The 23,443-nt window shown below is 45.0% G+C and overlaps 1 protein-coding gene across 1 annotated transcript in view; it reads left to right on the forward strand.

Moving 5' to 3' along the window:
• DMGDH (dimethylglycine dehydrogenase) overlaps positions 1-23,443 on the forward strand; it is a 79,825-nt gene that overhangs the window by 42,175 nt on the left and 14,207 nt on the right. The window contains exons 11-14 of the mRNA XM_040421386.1: positions 440-570; positions 7,284-7,501; positions 8,225-8,382; positions 12,321-12,380. Coding sequence (XP_040277320.1) covers positions 440-570; positions 7,284-7,501; positions 8,225-8,382; positions 12,321-12,380 — 567 coding nt within the window. The remainder of the gene's footprint in view (positions 1-439; positions 571-7,283; positions 7,502-8,224; positions 8,383-12,320; positions 12,381-23,443) is intronic.

Below are 23,443 nucleotides of genomic sequence, written 5' to 3' on the forward strand. Positions count from 1 at the left end.
ATCATCAATGCAAGTGAAAAATTAATGAAACACTGGATGGAAATAAATCTTGTGACATTGCAGAAGCTTATCGAAACAATGCCGCAGCGAATGCTTGCCGTTATCAAAGCTAAAGGTTTTTTTTCTGGTGGCGACTTTTTCTTTGGACAGGCAGTGTATTCGGTAGGTGATCAATAAATACGGGAGAGATGGAAGGGACTTTGACCACAGGATATCACTACACAAGATCAGTTTGCAATCTGTTACCATGGAGCAAAAGAAGTCTTTGTAGGAGCTGTGAACTCAAAAGTATCGAAAAGTTTACCCATTATTTTATTTTAGAAGCACTGGAGCAATATAATTAGTTGTAATGGTGGATGGACATTTAACCAATTATGAGAGTGTCCATAGAAGATATTACATTATTATAACCAAGATTTGGCATTTTTTTTTTACACAGGAGGGTTTCACAAATATAAGCCACATGCTGACTCCAAGAGGCCGTGTCTATGCTGAGCTCACTGTTTTACACTTGTCCCCTGGAGAGTTTCTACTCATTACTGGATCTGGATCAGAACTACATGACCTGAGGTATGTCCAGCATTTCATGGATTCCCATAAAGAAACACTTTCAAGAGTATCAGGAACAATCAGAATGCCATATACTGTATATGGAGGGAGCGAGTTGGAACTCAAGCATTGGCATAGTCTGTATTTAAAGGGTTTCTACCACCAGAAATACTGTTATGTAGCTGACTGACATTAGCAATGCGCTAATGTCAGCACTACATAACAGTATGTTTCTAACATTAGTCCCTGCAGCCGTTTTTGTAAAAAAAGCACTTTTATAAAATGCTAATGAGCCTCTAGGTGCTATGTGGGCGTAAAATCAGCACCTAGAGGCTCCGTCCACTCACGCTTTATCCCGCCCAGGTCCCCTGTTCTGCCCGCCCAGCTCCTCTTGATTGAAGGCACGATCCACCGCATCGTTGACGAAATACCGCGCCTGCGCCGTTCACTTCTGTCTTCGGCGCAGTGAGTGAAGGCCGCTCTCCTGATGCCGCCTTCACTCACTGCGCCTGCGCCGAAGACAGAAGTGAACGGCGCAGGCGCGGGATTTCGCCAACCATGCGGTGGATCATGCCATCAATCAAGAGGAGCTGGGCGGGCAGAACAGGGGACCTGGGCGGGATAAAGCGTGAGTAGACGGAGCCTCTAGGTGCTGATTTTACGCACACATAGCACCTAGAGGCTCATTAGCATATAATAAAAGTGCTTTTTTTACAAAAACGGCTGCAGGGACTAATGTTAGGCTACTTTCACACTAGCGTTCGGGGCTCCGCTTGTGAGCTCCGTTTGAAGGCTCTCACAAGCGGCCCCGAACTGATCCGTCCAGTCCTAATGCATTCTGAGTGGAGGCGGATCTGCTCAGAATGCATCAGTCTGGCACTGTTTGTCCTCCGCTCCGCTCAGCAGGCGGACACTAATGTCAGTCAGCTACATAACAGTATTTCTGGTGTTAGAAACCCTTTAATACATGAGAAAATATTAAATAGTAGTCTGGAATCTGCAGTAATTGCCACAAGCCCCAAAGGAGCAAAGTATGGGAGTGGTAGTGGCTCTGGCTGAAAAAGTTATTCACTGTGGAAATCCTCAGTCACACTGACGATCCCTAGAGCCGGACAATGACAGGAGGATGCACCCTTTCTTTCATTGGTACACACCCTGATGTTGGGGCTCCTGCCTGATTGTAGTTAGGGTGCCCTTGGTGTTATGAGTGTTGTACGGGTGCAAGGCAAGAGATGTAGGTGCTGTGGCTGGCGAATGGTAACTAAGCCAGTTATTGAAAATAGACATGTCTCTCTCTACTAAAGTAAAGACCAGGAGTTGTAGTACATCCAAATGTATCAAAACACAGTTCCAAACAATTCACAGTGCAAATCTTTCCTGATAGCAATGGATGGATGTAAGCAAGGACGGGGTTGTAGTACTCCTTCCCTCTATCTCTCCAAAGTCTCTCTCTAAGGCTGGCAATATTTCTCAGCAATGATGGCTGTAATTCCCAGCCAAGGGGTGCAGGATTAAGATACAACTGGACAGGACCATGTAAAAATGTGGAAGGGTGTATTAGCAATGTCTCTCTGCAGTAAAGTCTCCATCAGCCTTAAACAGCAAATACCTTACTGACTGACTCCAATGATCGACCATGCAGATTCTGAACCTTCTTGGTTCTTTCTTTCCTCTCCAGAGTACTGTAAAGTACAGATGACTTTCTTGATGCAAATCTCCAAGGAGTGAGCACATGGAGCTCCTCTCACATCCTCATGTAGCACTAGGCTCACACACTGACTGAACTAGGGTAGAGTCAGAATTGTTAACCCTGACTGATCTACTATACTGGGTAGTACAATACATAAATTTAAAAAAAACAAGAAACAATTTTGCAAGTACCTATTCTGGGGTACTGGGGTTCTACTCGTGTATTACAGCAGATAACAGTCCAAGATCCTGGTAACAGATTCCCTTTAATGTGTAATTTGAAATTAATGGAATTTTACAGGATTAGAAAAACATGTCCTCTTTCTTCCAATGACAGCGCCACACCCTGGTCCTGTGTCGGGGTATTTTATATTTAAGACAAACATCTCTACAAAATCACAGGGAAAGTGCATTTCTCATATATGTACATGATGACGTGAAATCACCCTAGAAACGGAAATATGATATTTCAACAGAAGATGACATTATATCTCAGTTACTGTAGTTTTACTTTTTACCAACGTGTACACATACAGTACAGACCAAAAGTTTGGACACACCTTTTCATTCAAAGAGTTTTCTTTATTTTCATGACTATGAAGGCATCAAAACTATGAATTAACACATGTGGAATTATATACATAACAAACAAGTGTGAAACAACAGAAAATATGTCATATTCTAGGTTCTTCAAAGTAGCCACCTTTTGCTTTGATTACTGCTTTGCACACTCTTGGCATTCTCTTGATGAGCTTCAAGAGGTAGTCCCCTGAAATGGTCTTCCAACAGTCTTGAAGGAGTTCCCAGAGATGCTTAGCACTTGTTGGCCCTTTTGCCTTCACTCTGCGGTCCAGCTCACCCCAAACCATCTCGATTGGGTTCAGGTCCGGTGACTGTGGAGGCCAGGTCATCTGGCGCAGCACCCCATCACTCTCCTTCATGGTCAAATAGCCCTTACTTTCAAAGTTTTCCCAATTTTTCGGCTGACTGACTGACCTTCATTTCTTAAAGTAATGATGGCCACTCGTTTTTCTTTACTTAGCTGCTTTTTTCTTGCCATAATACAAATTCTAACAGTCTATTCAGTAGGACTATCAGCTGTGTATCCACCTGACTTCTCCTCAACGCAACTGATGGTCCCAACCCCATTTATAAGGCAAGAAATCCCACTTATTAAACCTGACAGGGCACACCTGTGAAGTGAAAACCATTTCAGGGGACTACCTCTTGAAGCTCATCAAGAGAATGCCAAGAGTGTGCAAAGCAGTAATCAAAGCAAAAGGTGGCTACTTTGAAGAACCTAGAATGTGACATATTTTCAGTTGTTTCACACTTGTTTGTTATGTATATAATTCCACATGTGTTCATTCATAGTTTTGATGCATTTAGTGTGAATCTACAATTTTCATAGTCATGAAAATAAAGAAAACTCCTTGAATGAGAAGGTGTGTCCAAACTTTTGGTCTGTACTGTATATCGCAGACAGGCATGAAGCACATGGTGATAAATGGTTATGTCAAAGTTTAAACACCATTTTACATTAAAGTGTAACTGCAGTTTCATTTTTTTATTCCCTAATGGTATAGTACACCCTGCTGTATAAGTGCTTTTTTTATTTAAAATGTGATCATTTTCAGTTTTACCTGCTAAAAACTCCCACAAATGCATGCTACTTCCCTATTCAGCAGCTCTCATCTCACAGCGCGTGTGCAGTCCGTCTTCTCAGTATTATAACAAGAGACGGATGAGTTCTGGGAGGAGGAGCTCAGCCCTGACAGCCTGGAGGTGGGCTGAGGCAGAAAGTGAAGGGGGGAGGGCTGCTTTAGATGGTGATATTTTCTTGTCTTGTTTGAAAGCTGACAGTCCGGGCTTTCATTCAAGACCAGAATGACAACTCTAGTCCAAGCATCAGAGGAGAAATCACTATTAGAAATGGAGTCGGGAATAATTGCGGGTAAAATCTGCTTTTACTTTCAGCTTCATTCACAGCATATCGATTTCTATCATTGATATCTTCCCCTGTACTGAACAGATTTATGTCATTCTGGTATTGTCTGAAAGCTTAGAATGTCAACTTTCAGACAATAGAAAGCCCTAGCTGGTACCAAACCAGAGATAAAAGCAACTAAAGCACCCCCCCCCCCCCCCCCCTTCCCTGTCAGTCTGGAAGAGAATGAGGGACAGCTGGCTATTAAGGGGTTAAAATAAATGCTTACTGATTTAATGTAATTGCAGGGCTTGTCTCCGATTAGCTGTATGTGAGGATACACACTGCTCTGTACTGTGGGAAGTTATCTATGTTCTGATTGGTCCTGCTAGTTCATGTGAGGAGAGCAAGGGCTTATGGGAAGTGAGGGAAATACAGGATGGCCTCAAGGAAGGGCAAAGATCATCACAGGAAGAGCAGCAGAGGCCATCTTATGAAGTTGCTAAAATAGAGGCACAGAGAAATATGGTTGCTAAGGGCTGAATACAGATATCAGAAAGGGAAAATTAGCAGAAAAATGCATGAATATCTTCCCTTCAGCATCCCATATGTTAGGAATTTAATTTTTGGTAGTGAAATGGCAGTTACACTTTAAGATCAATTTTGAGCGACAGAAGGTGTAACAGAGCTGCAGTATTACTTTACAGTAAGACAACACACAAGCTGTGTGCATGTAATATAGAGGTGTGTTTGTGTACAATACAGTGATATTTGCTGTGCTTTTTCCAATATGGCACTGGGATAAAATATGACACAGGTGCAATGATTGGTGGCGAAGGGTATATCAGTGTCCTAGACCAGCATGGGAACACACAAGTGCATGTGCGGCATCCCTCACATGGGACTTAGGCAGGGCCGGTGCAAGGATTTTTGCCGCCCTAGGCAAAGATCCATTTTGCCGCCCCCCTCATGTCACTCACTCACTGACAGACACACACACACACACACACACACACACACTGACAGACAGACACGCACTCACTCACTGACAGACACTCACTGACAGACATACACCTACCCACTGAAACACACACACACACACAGAAACTCACTGACAGACACACACTCACTGACAGACACACACACACACACTGACAGACAGACACGCACTCAGACACTCACTGAATGACGCACACAGAAACTCACTGACAGACACACATAAACTCACTGAAACACACAGAAACTCACTGGCAGACAAACACACACATATACTCACTGACAAACATACAGACACTTACTGACCGACAGACATCCACTGTCACTGACATACACTCACTCACTGACATACACACAGACACTCAATGACAGACACACATACATTTACTGACAGAAAGACAGACATACATACACTCACTCACTGACATAAATACACAGGCAGACACTTAAACACTCACCTCCCTGGGGTCCAGTGTGGTGCAGCTCCTCAGTCCTCCAGCGCACCGTTTAGTATGCCGGGGCCGGAATGATGTCATATTCCGGCATCACAGAGGGCGCGTGAGGGAGGAGTGGGGAGCTGCTAGAACAGCCTCCTTGCCGCCCGCCTCCTCTCCTCCGGTAATGCCTGCTCTGCCATATTCAAGAAGGACCTCCACCTCCTGGCCCCCCTGTAACGGCACTAGGGGCAGCTCAAGAGCCACTTGCCCAGGCCTGCAGCCCCAGTCAGGGGGAGCCCACCAGGGCGCCCCCAGCAGGCCGACGCCCTAGGCGAACGCCTAGTTCGCCTATATGGTTACACCGGCCCTGGACTTAGGGCAAATCTATGATGCAGTTTATATGTTATATATAGTTTTTTATGTATATTTCTATAGCTATACTGCCACTGCCACTGAGAAGCTGCATTGTAAGACCTTTTGGTCACATGGCCTCCTTTAGGGGCCCTCAAGGCAAAATAGTGTTGTGCTGTTGAGATCACTGTTTGTAAGGCATAGTGATTCTCCTGTAAACATGAGTAATCAGGCGTATGCCCTGTAGCTCTTCAAAGAATGAACACAGAGGCCCGATGATGCTGTGTCTGTGACATTCTACTAGGTGGGGTTAGAGATATATAAAGGACAGCACTTTCCACCAGTTGGAGTCATGCACGCTGTAGCTGTGCAAGTCTCCCTGTGTTAACCGGCCATATGGTGTGATGACGTGTGCTACTCCAGCTTAGAAGCATTAGGGAGCCAAAGCTGGTGCTAGGGGCATCTTAACTTGTAGCCGATTGTCTAGACTCTAGACAGACTCTGTAGGAGAAAAGGCATCACATCGTAGACCACTGCTGTCTCTAGGAGCACACTGTCCAAGCTGCAAAGCCGAACTGTCACAATACCCCTGTATCAGGGAGGTCCCATGGGCTGTCACATAGGGAGTTATGATCCTGCCCCAAACTGTGGACTGAATTGTCCGCATTGTTAAAAGAACTCTGCCTCTCTGCAGGAGACAAATGTGCTATCCCACTAGAGGCCGGACGGCTACTGCTCCAGAAGGCTGCACCCTCTTGAATGTATTTCATTTAGTAAAATTGTCTGTGTTGCCGCATGTTAGTGCCATTTTCCTTATTGTAACTTCATACTACACTTTGATATTTGGTGAAATGTCTTAGGCCCAGCCTTAAATGTAGACAAGGAATCCTGAGTAATATCAACCCAGAAGCTGCGGAACTGTGAATGAAACAGGGGTGGATATACCGTTGGTGTGGAGGAACCTAATACAAGGGGGGCCCATATCACAATAACAAAAATCACCAAGGTTCCCTTAGCTCAAAATTACTGATGGATTCTGATCCATCAGATAAAACCGTGACTAGAGAGTCATAGGAAGGACTAAGGAGCACTATGAAGAGCCCTGAACTCTTGATACATAAATTGTTAAACAGGGCCCACACACAATTCTTGCACAGCGGCCCACTACTTTCTATGTCTGCCTGGAATGAAGCTCTGGACAGTACTACAGGCTGCAACTCATTTCAGGATGAACAATGAAATGTATTTACAAAAATTAGTAAATTTTTTGGCATATTATTTATATATGTAAGATAGTGTTCAAAGGTGCTTTCATGTGTATTCTGTATTAACAGGTGGATAGAAGAATTTGCAACACAAGGCAAGTATAATGTGGAGATTGCGAATGTGACAGACGAGTTGGGAGTTCTCGGAGTAGCAGGACCGCTATCCAGAAAGGTTCTTCAAAAATTAACATCTGAGGACTTGAGTGAATCTGCATTCAAATTTCTACATGGTAGAAGAATGAATATCGCTGGTATCCCAGTAACAGCCGTAAGAATATCCTACACAGGTGAGAACACAACTTAAATAGACTGCACCTTTCATAATTTATTTGTAGTTTTCCTGGTGGTTAATATATTAGCCCTGGTGGTTTAGTGATTATGACCAAATATCCTTGAGGCCTGGTATGGTTTCAGGTGAATACGTTATTGTGGAGGTTTAGGGTCGTTTAGCTGGTAGATAACAGCTATAATAGAGAACATCCTTCAGGATCTAGGGTAGTGTATGACTTAATACATACTATCCCTGAGGTTCTATAGTGGATTTGGGGTTAATACATATTATTCCTGGTGGCCTAGTAAGCGTTAGATATCTACACATATTATCTTTTCAGGTTTAGGAACTAATGCTTTATATCACTGGTAGTCTTTGGTGGTTTAGGGATCAGGTCCCCTCTCATCCATTTACTGTAACAGAAGGCTGAAGACTTCCCTGACTGTACTGCACAGGTCATGCAGCTTACAGTTGTGATATTGCGATCACATGAGATTCCTTCCTAGTTACTAAGCTTAGAGAGCAATGCAGACATTGACTAGGTGGTGGAGGGGGATTGAAGGCCCCATGAACCCTCACAGAGAAACGATACAATCCAATATCAGCTTCTCTTTGTGATCTAAAACTGTATTCTGCCATTTTCTAACATGAAGATGTCAGAAATTATTTCCACAGTTTTTTTTGTGTTTTTATCATTTGTCTTTTCCGTTGAGTCAATGACCTTGGTGATGCGCCCTAGGTGAGCTGGGCTGGGAGCTGTACCACAAGAGGCAGGACACATCGGTGCTGTACAACAAGATCATGCAGGCCGGGGACGAAGAAGGGATTGATAACTTTGGTACATATGCCATGAATGTGCTAAGACTGGAGAAAGGTTTCCGTGCCTGGGGAGCAGAGGTAAGATACATGTATCCAGGTCTAGGAAAGACTCACTGATATTTTTATTCTTAAAAGTGTTACAAAGGTGAATTATGCCGATTTTTTTTTTTGTACTCTTTTCTGCTTACGTTTTTTTTTATACAGGGTAGCACATGAAAAAGTAGCCTGTCTCCAGCAATAGCATGACAAGATGAACAAGCAAGTTTTTTTTAAATTATCCACAAGCCACAGAAGATGCTGAAATTGGTCCCCGTTCAGGTCTCTGCATCTTTGGGCAGGTCGGATTATGTTGGCTGGTACTGCTTGGGATGCTGCGGATGGTGTTTGTGATGTTTTGCTTGAGTTCCTCCCGGGGATGTGGATTGTTAGCGGGCGCTTTCTGGTTTAAATTTTCCCACAGAAAAAAAATGGCATGTGGACAAGTCTGGGGAACGTGGTGGCCATAACCCCTTGCTCACAGTTCGCTCCTCAGTAAACAGTTCATGAATCCGTCCAGTGAGTTCCGCGAGGTGCGGCATGTTCCCCATCTTGTTGGAAAAAGCACAACATTTTTTCTTCTACAGCATCACTGCTGAAGAGCTGCACGCAGTATCAGCCAACATCATCTGACCTGCCCAAAGATGCATAGACCGGGGACCATTTTCAGCATTTTTTGTGACTTGTGGGTAATAAAAAAAATAGAAAAAACTGTCCACTTGCTCGTTCATCTTGTCATGCTATCGCTGGAGGCGGGCTACTTTTTTCGTGGGCCACCCTGTATATATGTAATGTAAAATAAAGTAATTTAAAAGGTGTTGCAAAGACTACATATATTGATTCTCAGGATAGATCATAAATATCAGATCAGTGGGAGTCTGATTTTCTGCACCTTCGGCCATCAGCTGTTTGAAGGGACTACGATGCTCGTGTGAACACTGAATCCTCTACAATGTTTACCTGCTCGCGGTCTGCTTTGTAGTGGTGGTACAGTGTAATTACAGCTTCCTTTCCAAATTAAGTGAATAGGATGAACAGCTGTAATTATCCTGCAGCGGTGCTACAAAGGAGACGGTGTGCAGGTAGACATTAAAGAGCATGCAGCACTCATGTGAGCATCATGGCTCCTTCAAACAGCTGATTGTCGAGGATGCCAGGAGTTGGAACCCCACTGATCTGATACCGATGACCTATCCTGAGGCTGATAATTAACATTACCAGCTGATCAACTGTTAGAAGAGGCCAACGTTTCGTGAGTGCTGCGGTCTTTTCCTAGGCCAGTGACATCACTGTACACCAGTCACATGGCCTATTTGCAGCTCAGCCCTATTGAAGTCAATGGGGATGAGCTGAGATACCAAGCACAGCCACTATACAATGTACGGCATTGTGCTGTCTGGAGCCTGCCATGCTCACCAGAGGATAGGTCATCATTATCCCTTCCTGGATAACCCCTTTAACATCCAAATGTCTGATCACTGGGTGTCCCTGAGTCCCCCATTTGAATGTCATGGTGGTACACATGTACTGTAGGCCCACTGCTCCATTTACTGTGAATCTATGGGACTAATAATGTGCTGTGTACGGTGCATCAGTCCCCTAGAAGTGAATGAAACTTAGGACCAACATTCGCCTACCATTCCATTCAAATGGGGAACTCGGGGACCCCCATTCATCCAACTGCTGAGGGTCTCAGTAATCAATTATACAGTTATCACCTGTCCTGTATATGCTGTTCCTGAGACAGTGGCGTACATATAGAATTAAGAGCCCCATAGCAAGGATCAAACCAGGCCCCCCAAACTGGACAGAAGGGTTTCCGCCTAAAACCCTTTCAATGACCCTTGTGCCATTTTTTCCACTGCCTCATTTGCTAAACGTTGTTCCTTTAGAGCAGGGGTGCACAACGTTTCCTGGTTGGGGGCCACATTGCCAGACTGAACCAATGACGAGGGCCGAAATTAAAATTTAAAGGTGTATTAACAACTGAAATATTGTACTTATGGCATATTGAACACACATTATATACCATTAATGTCTAGTTACACTTCCAGGACTCCCATCTAATGGGAGAAATACATGAAAAATACATCTGAGCAGCCACAAGACATAGGCATACATGTCTGTTACTAGATGGTTGGGGGCCGCACAGAATGGTATCAAGGGCCGCATGTGGCCCCCGGGCCGCAGGTTGTGCACCCCTGCTTTAGAGGGTAGAGTCCTGACCAAGTTTTCACCCCCTGTAGAAGAGGGGATGATCCCAATTGGGCCCCCTCTTGTCCTGGGCCCCATAGCAGTAGCATGGTCTGCCGCTGTGGTAGTTACACCCCTGTCCTGAGATCATCAATTTAAATCATCAGACAGCTGCTTTTCAGCTTGGAGCTGCCAGCGGGGTCCAACTCCCAACACCCCTAGCAAACAGCTGCCAAAAGATGCATGGCCAGCCAGGAACGTCTCCATTTCTCCTGCAGGGGCTGCCACCAGGAAAATGTAGTATTACACAGCAGCCATATGGATGAATTGCTGTTTATGTAATACATGGGCTCAATTCCTTGCATTGTCCTCTTCTGATATATTATAGTCAGCCGTTGCTATTCAGTTTTTAGGAAAAGTGGATGACAACTTATGAGTGTTCTTCACACATTCACACGTGGGGGATTGGTTGTGAATTTTCGTATCAGATTGTATACCAGGGATCAGCAACCTTCGGCACTCCAGCTGTTGTGAAACTACAATTTCCAGCATGCCCCATTCTTTTCTATGTGAGTTCTTAGAAGAGCAGAACAAGTATGCATGTTGGGAGTTGTAGTTTCACAACAGTTGGAGTGCCGGAGCTTGCCTACCCCTTTTCTATACAGTACAATGTGACGAGTTTCAGGGCGTGATGTAAAAACCTACAACCTGCAGCATGAATCTGCTGTGGATTCCCAGCAGAAGGCAAATTAAAATGAGTGAAATACGAGTTTTAATCCACAGGTAAACCATATCAGTCTGTACAGTGTGAACATGTCCTTAGGCTCCATTCACACGTCCGCAATTCCATTCCGCATTTTGCGGAACGGAATTGCGGACCCATTCATTTCTATGGGGCCGCACGATGTGCGGCCCGGATCCAGAAATGCGTACCCGCACTTCCGGGTCCGCAATTGCGGACAACAATAGGCATTTTCTATTAAGTGCCGGCGATGTGCGGTCCGCAAAATGCGGAACGCACATTGTCGGTGTCCGTGTTTTGCGGATCCGCAAAACACACACGGACGTCTGAATGGAGACTAAAAGGGGATTTTTTTAGGACATATTCATGCATATGGATGTCAAAAGTAGGTTTCCTCATGACACCCCCCTCATAGCCGGGGCAAAGAGCCACTAAGGGTCCATTCACACGTGTGTGTGGATCCGCAAAACACGGACATCGCCGGCACTAAATAGCACAATTGCGGACAAGAATAGGACATGTTCTATATTTTTCGGGATCGGAATTGCGGACCCGGAAGTGTGAATCCGCAATTCCGGATCCGGGCAGCACATCGTGCTGCCCCATAGAAATGAAAGGGTCCGCAATTTTGCGGAACGAAATTGCGGACGTGTGAATGGACCCTAAAGGAAACTGTAATGTACATATAAATACACTGGCTCATCACTACCTCCCACAAATTTGCCATTATTCATTAAGTATGCTGTCATCAGTATGAATAACAGGAGCACACGGCTAGAGAATAACGCTGACTAGTCTTGGAAAGCTAGCTGCTCAGAAAAGAAGGGTAAAATAGCATTAAAAAATTAAATGGATATTGTTCCTGAGGGGTCTGAAAAGGTCCTTTGCCACAAAAGGTGACACCAATACTGTCAATAATATGTGAGGGGTTGTAATAAGGGACGTATTGTAGGTGTGATTCTGAGTTGATGGACCCTTTTTGTGAAATTCTAATAAACCATAATCCAAAAAACATCAATATTTTGCTTCTATTTTCTTTTTTAAGATGAATTGTGACACAAACCCTCTGGAGGCCGGACTGCACTACTTTATAAAGCTAAACAAGGTAGGTGGGGAAAAAACATATTTCCCAAGTGTTGTGTCTGTGGCGGAACTAATCAATAGATTTTTGCACTAATCTATCAGTTAGAACCTACTGTAGAACAGGGACATGCATGGAAAAGTGGATATTTCACAAAACAATTTAGTGTCCCTCTGAAATGTTTAGAGGGTGTGATCAGGCATACTGTTATCATTCTATTCTGCTTTACAAATGGAACTGAAATATCTGCCTGGGACTGGTCAGATGCGGTGCACAACACTGCTCCCTAGTGGCTGATAATGATATAACAGGTATGTACTTTGGTTTAGATGAGTGGGGAATTTATTAAAGGGCTTCTGTCACCCCTCATTGTGCAATTTTCATTAGCCGACATTAGCTATTTGCTAATGTCAGCTGAGTGCAATCATACATGTCCTACCTTTGTCTGTGGCTTATTTCTTGTAAAAATCATACTTTTATCATATGCAAATTTCTTCACTACCAGCAAGTTGGGCGTGTACTTGCTGGTAGCTGCCGCTTCTAGACACGCCCCATCTCCTCTTGATAGACAGGGCCAGCGAGCGTTCTCCTCCTCCCGCTGGCCCCGTCTGCAGCTGAATTCCTGCGCTTGCGCCGTAACGTTCCTTGATCAGCGCAGACGTACCGAGTGAAGGACGCGCGCTTGCCAGCTCCTTCCTCAGTGTGCCTGCGCCGATTACGTCACACTACACCCAGAAAAAAAGACTGCCGGCATCAGCGATAATCGGCAGTCTTCTCTTCCGGGTGTAGTGTGACGTAATCGGCACAGGTGCAATGAGGAAGGAGCTGGCAAGCGTCCGTCCTTCACTCAGTATGCCTGCGCGGAACGTTACGGCGCAGGCACGGGAATTCAGCAGCAGACGGGGCTAGCGGGAGTAGGAGAGCGCTCACTGGCCCTGTCTATCAAGAGGAGATGGGGCGTGTCTAGAAGCGGCAGATGCGGCAGCTACCAGCAAGTACACGCCCAACTTGCTGGTAGTGAAGAAATTTGCATATGATAAAAGGTAGGACATGTATGATTGCACTCAGCTGACATTAGCAAATAGCTAATGTCGGCTAATGAAAATTGCACAATGGGGGGTGACAGAAGCCCTTTAAGTCTTATTTAAAAAAAAAAAGTGCTGCAGTAAGGTGCATCAGATTTATTAATGGATGCTTAATGAATTGGGTGCATCTTCTAGCAGTCTATGTGCTAGAATAGAAAACCTACACCAGCTATGAGCTGATTTCTTACGTAAATTATAGTAAATCCCTGGCCATTTTTTTTTAAGTGTTGTGAGAGGCATATAAACCCCCCCAAACCCCAAAAAATATGAAGAAAGGATGTTCCCCTGAGAGACAGAAATGGCACACACCCTGAGCTTGATATAAATCTAGCAGAGCAATTGGAGCAATGAACGGAGAGATCTCTGTTAAACTACTTCATGGTTTGTCTGATGTTTTGGACGAAAATGAAGGGGAAGGCCCCTTCACCATCTTGAGGAACAGTAGCAAAAAAATTCCACCTGCAGGCGAAGTCTCCTGCCTGGACGTTTTCTTGTAATTGGTCTGCAGGGACCTTGCAGATATTCGACCTTCCTCTCCTAGTCGTAACTATTCGGCTGAGGAATGGAATGCAATACAGTCCCTGAAGAGAGATCCCAGTATTACTATTAAACCCTCCGACAAGGGTGGAAATACTGTGATACTAAACACCACGGACTATGTAAACATGTGTCAACAACTTCTCAATGATAGGAACAACTACACGGTACTTTCATGTAATCCCACTGTGGCCTTTCTGGGGGAACTAAAGGGGATTTTGAATGAGGAAAAATTATTTCGGAGGAAGAATTCGACATCCTCTACCCAAAGAATCCGACCATGGCGACATTTTACAGTCTCCCAAAAATCCACAAGTGGACTAGCCCCATCAAAGGGCGTCCAATAGCTTCCAGGATTAACAGCTTATGTCAGAATGCAGGCATATATATAGATCGCATCCTTATGCCTTTTGTGGTATGCCTGCCATCCTACATTCGCGACAGTATGGACCTCTTGAGGAAAATTGATGATGTCACCATTGAGGATAGCAGCATCCTGGGCAGTATAGATGTTGAGGCCCCATACTCCTCCATACCCCATGAGGCAGGACTCAGGGCAGTCGAGTATTACCTCAACATGAGGGGAACCCAGTACAGGGCACATAATCAATTTGTGCTGAAGCTATTAAAGTTCCTCTTAACGCATATTTTTTTCCTTTTTAATACCAGGACCTACCACCAGCTCAGGGGCACGGCAATGGCATGTTCTTGTGCGCCGTCCTATGCCAATTTGCTCCTGGACTGGTGGGAGGCAACAAAGGTCTTTGGTGACACAATGTCGTCATGTACCGGGCCCATACTCATGTGGACGCGGTACATAGACGACATCTTTGTCATATGGAATGGCACGAAGGAGTCCTTCTTGGAGTTTGTACGTAAACTTATCTCCAATGAAGTGGGATTACGCTTCACATCAGAAGCAAACAAGGACAATTTGGTGTTTCTGGATATCAAAGTATCCAGAGGTGCCTTAAATGAGCTTGACACTACAATTTACAGGAAGCCTAGGTCGACGAACTCTGTACTACACTGGGACAGTGGCCACCCCTTCTCTCAGAAAAGAGGCATACCAAAAAGTCAATATTTGTGCCTAAGACGCAACTGCTCCAGTAAGTCAGAGTTCGTCGATCAAGCAAAGGTCTTACAAAAACGGTTCCTTGCTAGAGGATATCCCAATGATGTCCTAAAACCAGCATACCGGACCGCCTTTTTTAGCAAAACGGTCCGATCTCCTGGTCCCCAAGATCAAAGAAGAGACCAAAAAAAAGATCCGCCTCATCGCAACTTTCGATGAGGCATCAGGACAGATCAGGGACATCCTCCGCAAGCATTGGTCCGTCTTACTGATGGACCCCGAAATTAAAGAGACCGTCTTCAGCTACCCGCAGATCTCTTTTAGGAGAGGCAGTAGCCTCAAAGATATGCTTGTCCACAGCCACTACACCCCAGCCACTCAAGGGACCACATGGTTGGACCGCAAGCGCAATGGCTGTTATAGGTGCAGTGGCTGTGTGGCCTGCAAGATACTACAAAGCAGCAAAACTTTCTTCAGCTCAAATTTGCAGAAGTCCTTTACCATTAAGGATTTCATCAATTGCCGCACACGGGGTGTGATCTATAAGATCACATGCGTGTGCGGACTTGAATATATATAGGAAAGACCAAAAGAGAGCTTCGTAGATGCCTCGGGGAGCACCTGGGTGACATCACGAATGAGCGCGACACACCAGTATCCCGGCATGTGAATGACACCCACGGCGGGGACCCCTGCTGTATTAGGGCTATAGGCATTGACAAAATCCCACCGCCTATACGTGGTGGTGATTGGGACCGTCTACTACAGCGGGAAGCACGCTGGACATTCCAACTTGACACAGTATCCCCTAGAGCAGGGGTACTCAACTGGCGGACCGCGGTCCAAATACGGACCGCGGCCGCCAGTTGTTCGGACCCCGGCCATCCTTCAGAGCGCTCCTCCAATCGATTCAGTTCAGAGTGATCCGATCCGTTTGAACCGGCTCAGCTCAGTCACAGCACACAGCAATGCTGACAGAGACGCTCAGCTCACCTCACGCTGGCAGCAGGAGCCTGAGGGCGGGACTGGGAGGAGTCAGTAATATGATCTTAGAGTGGAAGCTGCTTCTGCCAGCCCCACCCCTCCCCGCCCACCAACCAATCACCGACCAGAGCTGAGGGGGCGAGGCAAGCACAGCACACTGCAGCTCTGACTCGAGTCCTCGGAGTAGTGCAGGGTCAGGGAGTCTAAATGAATGGAACGAGTCAAAAGAACCTAAAGATCCGACTCAGTTAGTGACTCATTCGATTCATTGAGTTAAAAGAGCCCTGAGTCAGAATGTAGAACAGGTAGAGGCTGTCGGCTCTTGTTGCAGCAGTGATAAGATTAACCACTTCCCATCTGGGCCCTTTGCCCCCTTCCTGACCAGGCCAAATTTTGCAAAACTGACATATCTCACTTTATGTGGTAATAACTTTGGAACGCCTTTATTTATCCAAGTCATTCAGAGATTGTTTTCTCATGACACATTGTACTTCATGATAGTCATAAATTTGAGTCAAAATATTTCACCTTTATTTATGAAAAAATCCCAAATTTACCCAAAAATTTGAAAAATTCGCAATTTTCTAAATGTTAATTTCTCTGCTTTTAAAACAGAAAGTGATACCTCATAAAATATTTATTATTTAACATTCCCCATATGTCTACTTTATGTTGGCATCATTTTGGAAATGTCATTTTATTTTTTTAGGACGTTAGAAGGCTTAGAAGTTTAGAAGCAATTCTTCAAATTTTTAAGAAAATTGTCAAAACCCACTTTATAAGGACCAGTTCAGGTCTGAAGTCACTTTGTGGGGCCTACATAGTGGATACCCCCATAAATGACCCCATTGTAGAAACTACACCCCTCAAGGTATTCAAAACCGATTTTACAAACTTTGTTAACCCTTTAGGCGTTCCACAAGAATTAAAGGAAAATGGAGATCAAATTTTTAAATTTCACTTTTTTGGCAGATTTTCCATTTTAATCAATTTTTTTCTTTAACACATCGATGGTTAACAGCCAAACAAAACTCAATATTTATTACCCAGATTCTGCGGTTTACAGAAACACCCCACATGTGGTCATAAACTGCTGTATGGGCACACGGCAGGGCGCAGAAGGAAAGGAACTCCACATGGTTTTTAGATGCCATGTCCCATTTGAAGCCCCCTGATGCACCCTTACAGTAGAAACTCCCAAGAAGTGACCCCATTTTGGAAACTAGGGGATAAGGTGCCAGTTTTATTAGTACTATTTTTGGGTACATATGATTTTTTGATCATTCATTATAACACTTTATGGGGCAAGGTGACCAAAAAATTGGTTGTTTTAGCACAGTTTCTATTTATTTATTTTTACAGCGTTCACCTGAGGGGTTCAGTCAAGTGACATTTTTATAGAGCAGATTGTTACGGACGTGGCGATACCCAATATGTATACTTTTTCTCATTTATTAAAGTTTTACACAATAATAGCATTTTTGAAACCAAAAAATTATGTTTTAATGTGTCCATGTTCTGAGAGCTATAGTTTTTTTATTTTTTGAGAGATTTTCTTATGTAGGGGCTCATTTTTTGCGGGATGAGGTGACGGTTTTATTGGTACCATTTTGTGGGACATACGCGTTTTTGATCACTTGGTGTTGCACATTTTGTGATGCAAGGTGACAAAAATTGCTTGTTTTGACACAGTTTTTTTTTTTTTTTTTACGGTGTTCACCCGAGGGGTTAGGTCATGTGATCTTTTTATAGAGCTGGTTTTTACGGACGCGGCAATACCTAATATGTATACTTTTTTTTATTTGTTTCACTTTAACACAATAATAGCATTTTTGAAACCAAAAAAATTATGTTTTAGTGTCTCCATGTTCTAAGAGCTATAGTTTTTTTATTTTTTGAGAGATTTTCTTATGTAGGGGCTCATTTTTTGCGGGATGAGGTGACGGTTTTATTAGTACCATTTTGTGGGACATACGCGTTTTTGATCACTTGGTGTTGCACCTTTTGTGATGCAAGGTGACAAAAATTGCTTGTTTTGACACAGTTTTTTTTTTTTTTTTTTACGGTGTTCACCCGAGGGGTTAGGTCATGTGATATTTTTATAGAGCTGGTTTTTACGGACGCGGCAATACTAAATATGTCTATTTTATTTTATTTTTTCTATTTTTAATTTTTTTTTTTATTCCTTACTTGGGATTTTTTTTTTTTTTACATGTGAAACTTTTTTTTATTTTATTTTTTCAACCCTTTATTTTATTTTTATTTTATTTTACACTTTTCGTCCCCCATAAGGTCATACAAGACCTCTGGGGGACATTTACTTCACTTTTTTTTTTTTTTTTTCACTGTTGATTTCTCCTGTAACTGGGGCTGACATAGTAGCCCCAGTTACAGGACAAATGCACCCCTATAGAGGCTGTACAGCAGCAATCCTGTGCTGTACAGCCTCACAGCAGGGCTGATCGAGGTCTCTGAGAGACCTCACACAGCTCCTGCACTCTCCGGTCACGGCGGTCACATGACCGCCGGGCCGGAACAGGAAGCGCATAGCGCTTCCTGCTCTGCAGACACAGCGCTCGGTGAGCGCTGTGTCTGCAGCGATCGTGAAGGCAGGGACACCTGGGCACTGTCCCTGCCTTGTCTTAGGGTTACCCTGCTGTCACTGACAGCGGGCAACCCGATCAGCAGCTGCACGATTAGCGTGCAGCTGCTATTTCTGACAGGACGTTTTAAAACGTGCTGTCAGAAATAGACGTCCACCCATAGGACGTTTATATCCTATGGGCGGACGTGAGGCGGTTAAGGGACAGGAGCAGAGAGATAAGAGAAGGGACAGATGACACAGTTCAGCACATAGTTTTCCCTGTGCATTCACATTTCACATCACTTGGTTCGTTGTACTACTGTCAGTGTCAGACTGTTGTCACTGTGGGGAACAATGCACAACAGACAACAATTCACATTGCACACCACAGTGACAGCTTCCTCCTGTCCGCCTGTCCAACGTCAGCCTCAGCTTCCCTTTACTCTAAAAAAATCACTCTTCCTGACTCACTCAATACTAATCAGAGACGAGTTCAACTTCAGAGAGCTGAAGAGCCGACTCACTGCAGTGTCACTGACTGAGTCAGCAGCTGCGCATGCGCACCGGCACCTAGAGTCTTCAGTTCACTTGCGAGTCAGCTCAGCAGTCTGACTCGCTAAGTGAACCGAAGATCCGATTCTGATCCGAATGAGCTGATTCAAATGAACCGATTCACCTAAGATCCGAACTTCCCATCACTATCTCCTGCACACTGTGCCGTGCAGGAGGAGGAGCTTACCGACGCACTTCCTCCTGTCCCAGAGCGCAGTGAGACAGGCCGGCTCCCTCCACATATAGCGCTCCTCCTCCTGCACACTCTGGTACGTGCAAGAGGCGGAGCTTACCGGCAAACTTCCTCCTTCCCAGGGGCGCAGTGAGAGACGGCTCCCTCCACATGCAGGCACCAGCGCTTTCATCCGACACCTGCAGGTGGAGGGAGCTTTCTCCCTCCGTGCGCTCACAGGTCCCTCCTCCCCTGCAGCAGCGGCAGCACATAAGGGAGCTTCAAGCTCCAAAGGACACTTACGTGCTGCTGGAGAGGGGAGGGACATCACCACTGCCACCAATGATATAAATGTCACATTTGGAAAGTAAGGGGGGCGTGGAGAGGGCTACAGAGAGGCGGGAACACGTCACTGACTCCAGTGTCATGTTCCCATCTCCCCTGGGCCATCTTCTTTAGGTAACCTGATTAAATAAAGTGATAAAGCCCCATCAAACCATGATAGTTTTGTTCCGCATCCAATTCCCATTATTGGGGCATTGGATGCGGACCCCTTAGTTTCAATGGAGCGGAAAAAGATGCAGACAGCACACAGTGTGCTGTCTGCATCTCTTGGGGCCCCATTGTAATTAAGGGGCCGCATCCAATCCCCCAATAATGGGAATTGGATGCGGAACAAAACTATCATATGTCTGTTCTGTGGCTTGGGTTGCCACCCGGCCAGTAGTTCACCAGCAAGGCTGGTATTTTAGTTCCCTTGCCGGTGCCAGAATTTTCCTGTAAGGACTGTTAGGGTACTTTCACACTTGCGGCAGGACGGATCCGACAGGCTGTTCACCCTGTCAGATCCTTCCTGCCGCTATTTCGCCGGACTGCCACTCCCCATTGACTATAGCGGGAGTGGAGCTACGGCGCAGCATGGCAGTGCACGGCGTGAGGCCGCCAGACGAAAAAGTCGGACATGTAGTACTTTTAGTCTGGCGGCCTCTCACCGTGCTGCGCCGTAGCTCTGCCCCCATCCCCATTATAGTCGATGGGCACAGAGCAGCGGCACGGCGAAGTAGTGGCAAAATGGATATGACAGGGTGAGCAGCCTGTCGGATCCGTCCTTCTGCAAGTGTGAAAGTACCCTTACTAATGAGCGCTTCCATCATGGAACGCCCATTAGTACAGCCGTTACCTCCACTGCAACTTGTGCTAGTAAAAAAATTAATAAAATTACGGTACCTCCACCTCCATTTGCTCACGCTGTGGAGAGCACTCCCTGCTGACTAGAAGCTCAAGACAGGACCTACAAGACGTCATCACGTTGGAGCACCGTTCCTGAGCTTGCAGTCAGCAGCGAATGTTCACCGCAGCCAGGTGAATGCAAATTTTATTTTATTTTTTTGCAAAAGCAGAGAAGGGGGGCACTAATGGGGGCATTACTCTTACTTGGGGCACTAATGGGGACATTATTCTTACTGGGGGCATTATTCTTACTGGGGCACTAATGTGGCCATTACTAATTCTGGGACTTACCCAGGGCGCTCCACTATAACGTCAGAGCGCCCCACGCGCATGGATCACATGATCGCATGGCATCTTTACTGTTGGCGTTCAGCTCGGACCTTCACCTGACTGCAGACCCAGGTATGTGGACCTTTAATAAAACTAGTTGAGTACCCCTGCCCTAGAGGTTTGAACGAACATCTCCATTTTGGCTGCTTCCTGTAATATCTGTCCTAATGATGAATTTTTCTCCATATTTTGGTAGAATGGACTTTACCTTCCATGGTGCCCACCATCCCCCCTTTGAGTCTCCTTTTTTGGCCACGGTTAAGAAATTAAAACATCAAACCACCACAAATACCATTCTCCATCTATTACATACCCATATCAGTGTTTGTTTAGGTGTACACTGTATGGACATACATCCCGATGCCCATCAATGCACACCCATACGGTGCTCTTATATCAATGCCCGTATGTATGGACTATATATGTATTTATATTGTGTCCCCTTTATGTTTAACATGTGTCCACAGTATGCAATTGGTGGACAGTGCCCCCATGCCTATATTTCATATACTGTGGAACCTTCTCTCATGCTATTGATATTAGCATGAGAGCTGCGATGCCCGGCGAAACCGGCAGTGTATCCTTAAGTTGTAGCATATATATTGGAGGCGACGCACCTGCGCGGTTACCTACTTTCACTATTGGCCACTGGCGCAGGCGCACCAAGCACCGCTCCATGCACGCTACACTTTGGGTCCTGGCAAATTCTTCTGCGCATGCGCCGCCTCTACATCCTGCGATGACTGACGTCACTATACTGCGCGTCGCGCACATATGTCGATGCGCATGCGCCGTTTTGACATCTTGTGACGGCTGACGTCACCATATTGCACGTCGCGTGCACATGTCGATGCAACGCTTTAAAAGATCGGCGGGCTCCTGCAGAAAAGCCAGGTAACATCAATGCCTGCGGCCCCAAATTGTGTACCACAACGAAGGGAGGGGGTATTTCATCTGTCCCTTTCTTTCTTTCCCTTTATGTTTTGCACCTACCTGTGCATTCTACTCCATCTGGGAGCCATCTCTCCCAGTGGTTTTTGTACTTGCTGGTGAGTACTACTCCCAGCAACTGCTTGGTGGTGAATATCGTCTCCGGCAAGCGAATCATATTTTGGCCCATTTTACATATTCCCCTGATGAGAGGATTGTTTCTGCCTCAGAAACGTGCATGTTGGGATCTTTTCAGGGCAAAATAGGGAATGCAATTCCAGGGTTAGGTTCCGGACGGGGGCCCAATTAGTGGGATACCCCGTGGTTAGACTAACAGGACTATTGTAGGGCCCTGAGGGTCGTCTAGGGATAAATAGGAACACCTTCCTGTGATCCCCCCACATCGTGAAGACTCTCTTCTGTCAAACCGGACCACCCTAACAAGGAACAATGGAACGGAGGTATCTGGAGTACCCACCATCTGTAGGGTAGGACACTGGGTTTCAACGGTGCCGCCGTGCACCTTATGATATAGGTGCAGCTGTGTATGTTTGCTGCACAGTGTCTCTTTTTGCACCTAATCATTGTATGTTTTCTGTTGTTTTTTTCTGTATGTCGCTGTGCATTATGTATACACTGCTATATGCTGTTTTCTGCATTATTGCTTGAATTGTGCACATAGGGTGCCAGTATACATTGATTGCTGCTACCTTGTTTTTGTGCACCCAAGGTGCTAGTGCATATCAGCTCTTGCTACCTTCTAGTGTCCGACACTGATTGTATAAGTGTAGACACAGCTATCTTTGTTTCCAAAGAGCCCCCCGAGTGTGGGACTGTGGAAAATTGTATTGTGTACTCAACCTCTAGTATATTTTGAGGGATATATCTTATTTTATAATATATCAAAAGTTAAGTCTTAATTAATCCAGATCACTATTCACTACTCCTTTCTTACTATTATTAAGAACTTACCATCCGGGAAGTACCCAGGCCCAGACGGGTTTACAACAGCATTTTACAAACACTTTAGTGACCTTATTTCCCCCTTCCTAGCAAAAGTCTTCAACAGTATTGGCTCAGAATCCACATTCACTAAACAATCACTGGAGGCACACATTAGTGTATTACCCAAACCAGGAAAAGATCACTCCTTGTCTTCAAATTATAGACCGATCTCTTTGATCAACATAGACATTAAAATATAGTCCAAGATCCTTGCAGATAGATTGGCACCTACACTACCAAATATAATACACACAGATCAAGTAGGCTTTGTCCGGGGTAGGGAAGTACGAGATAATACGATTAAGTCTCTAATTCTTACCAATGTAGCGAGGGTTGCAACATCCCCCTTATGCCTGTTATTGATAGATGCCGAAAAGGCATTTGACAGGGTTCATTGGACTTTTTTAGATTCCACTGAGAAGCAAATTGGGTTGGGACCGAGATTCCTTAATCGAATTACTCTAATCCCAGTATCTAGGAATACATATACCAGTGGATGGGAACCATTTATTTAATCTAAACTATCTTCCCCTTTTAGACAAAACATTGAGAGAGAGAGCTGTCATTAATTTAAAAAAAAAACTGTCATGTTTGGGCGAATAA

The sequence above is a fragment of the Bufo bufo genome, chromosome 2 (genome assembly GCF_905171765.1).
Source record: "Bufo bufo chromosome 2, aBufBuf1.1, whole genome shotgun sequence".
NCBI classification, from domain to species: Eukaryota; Metazoa; Chordata; class Amphibia; order Anura; family Bufonidae; genus Bufo; species Bufo bufo.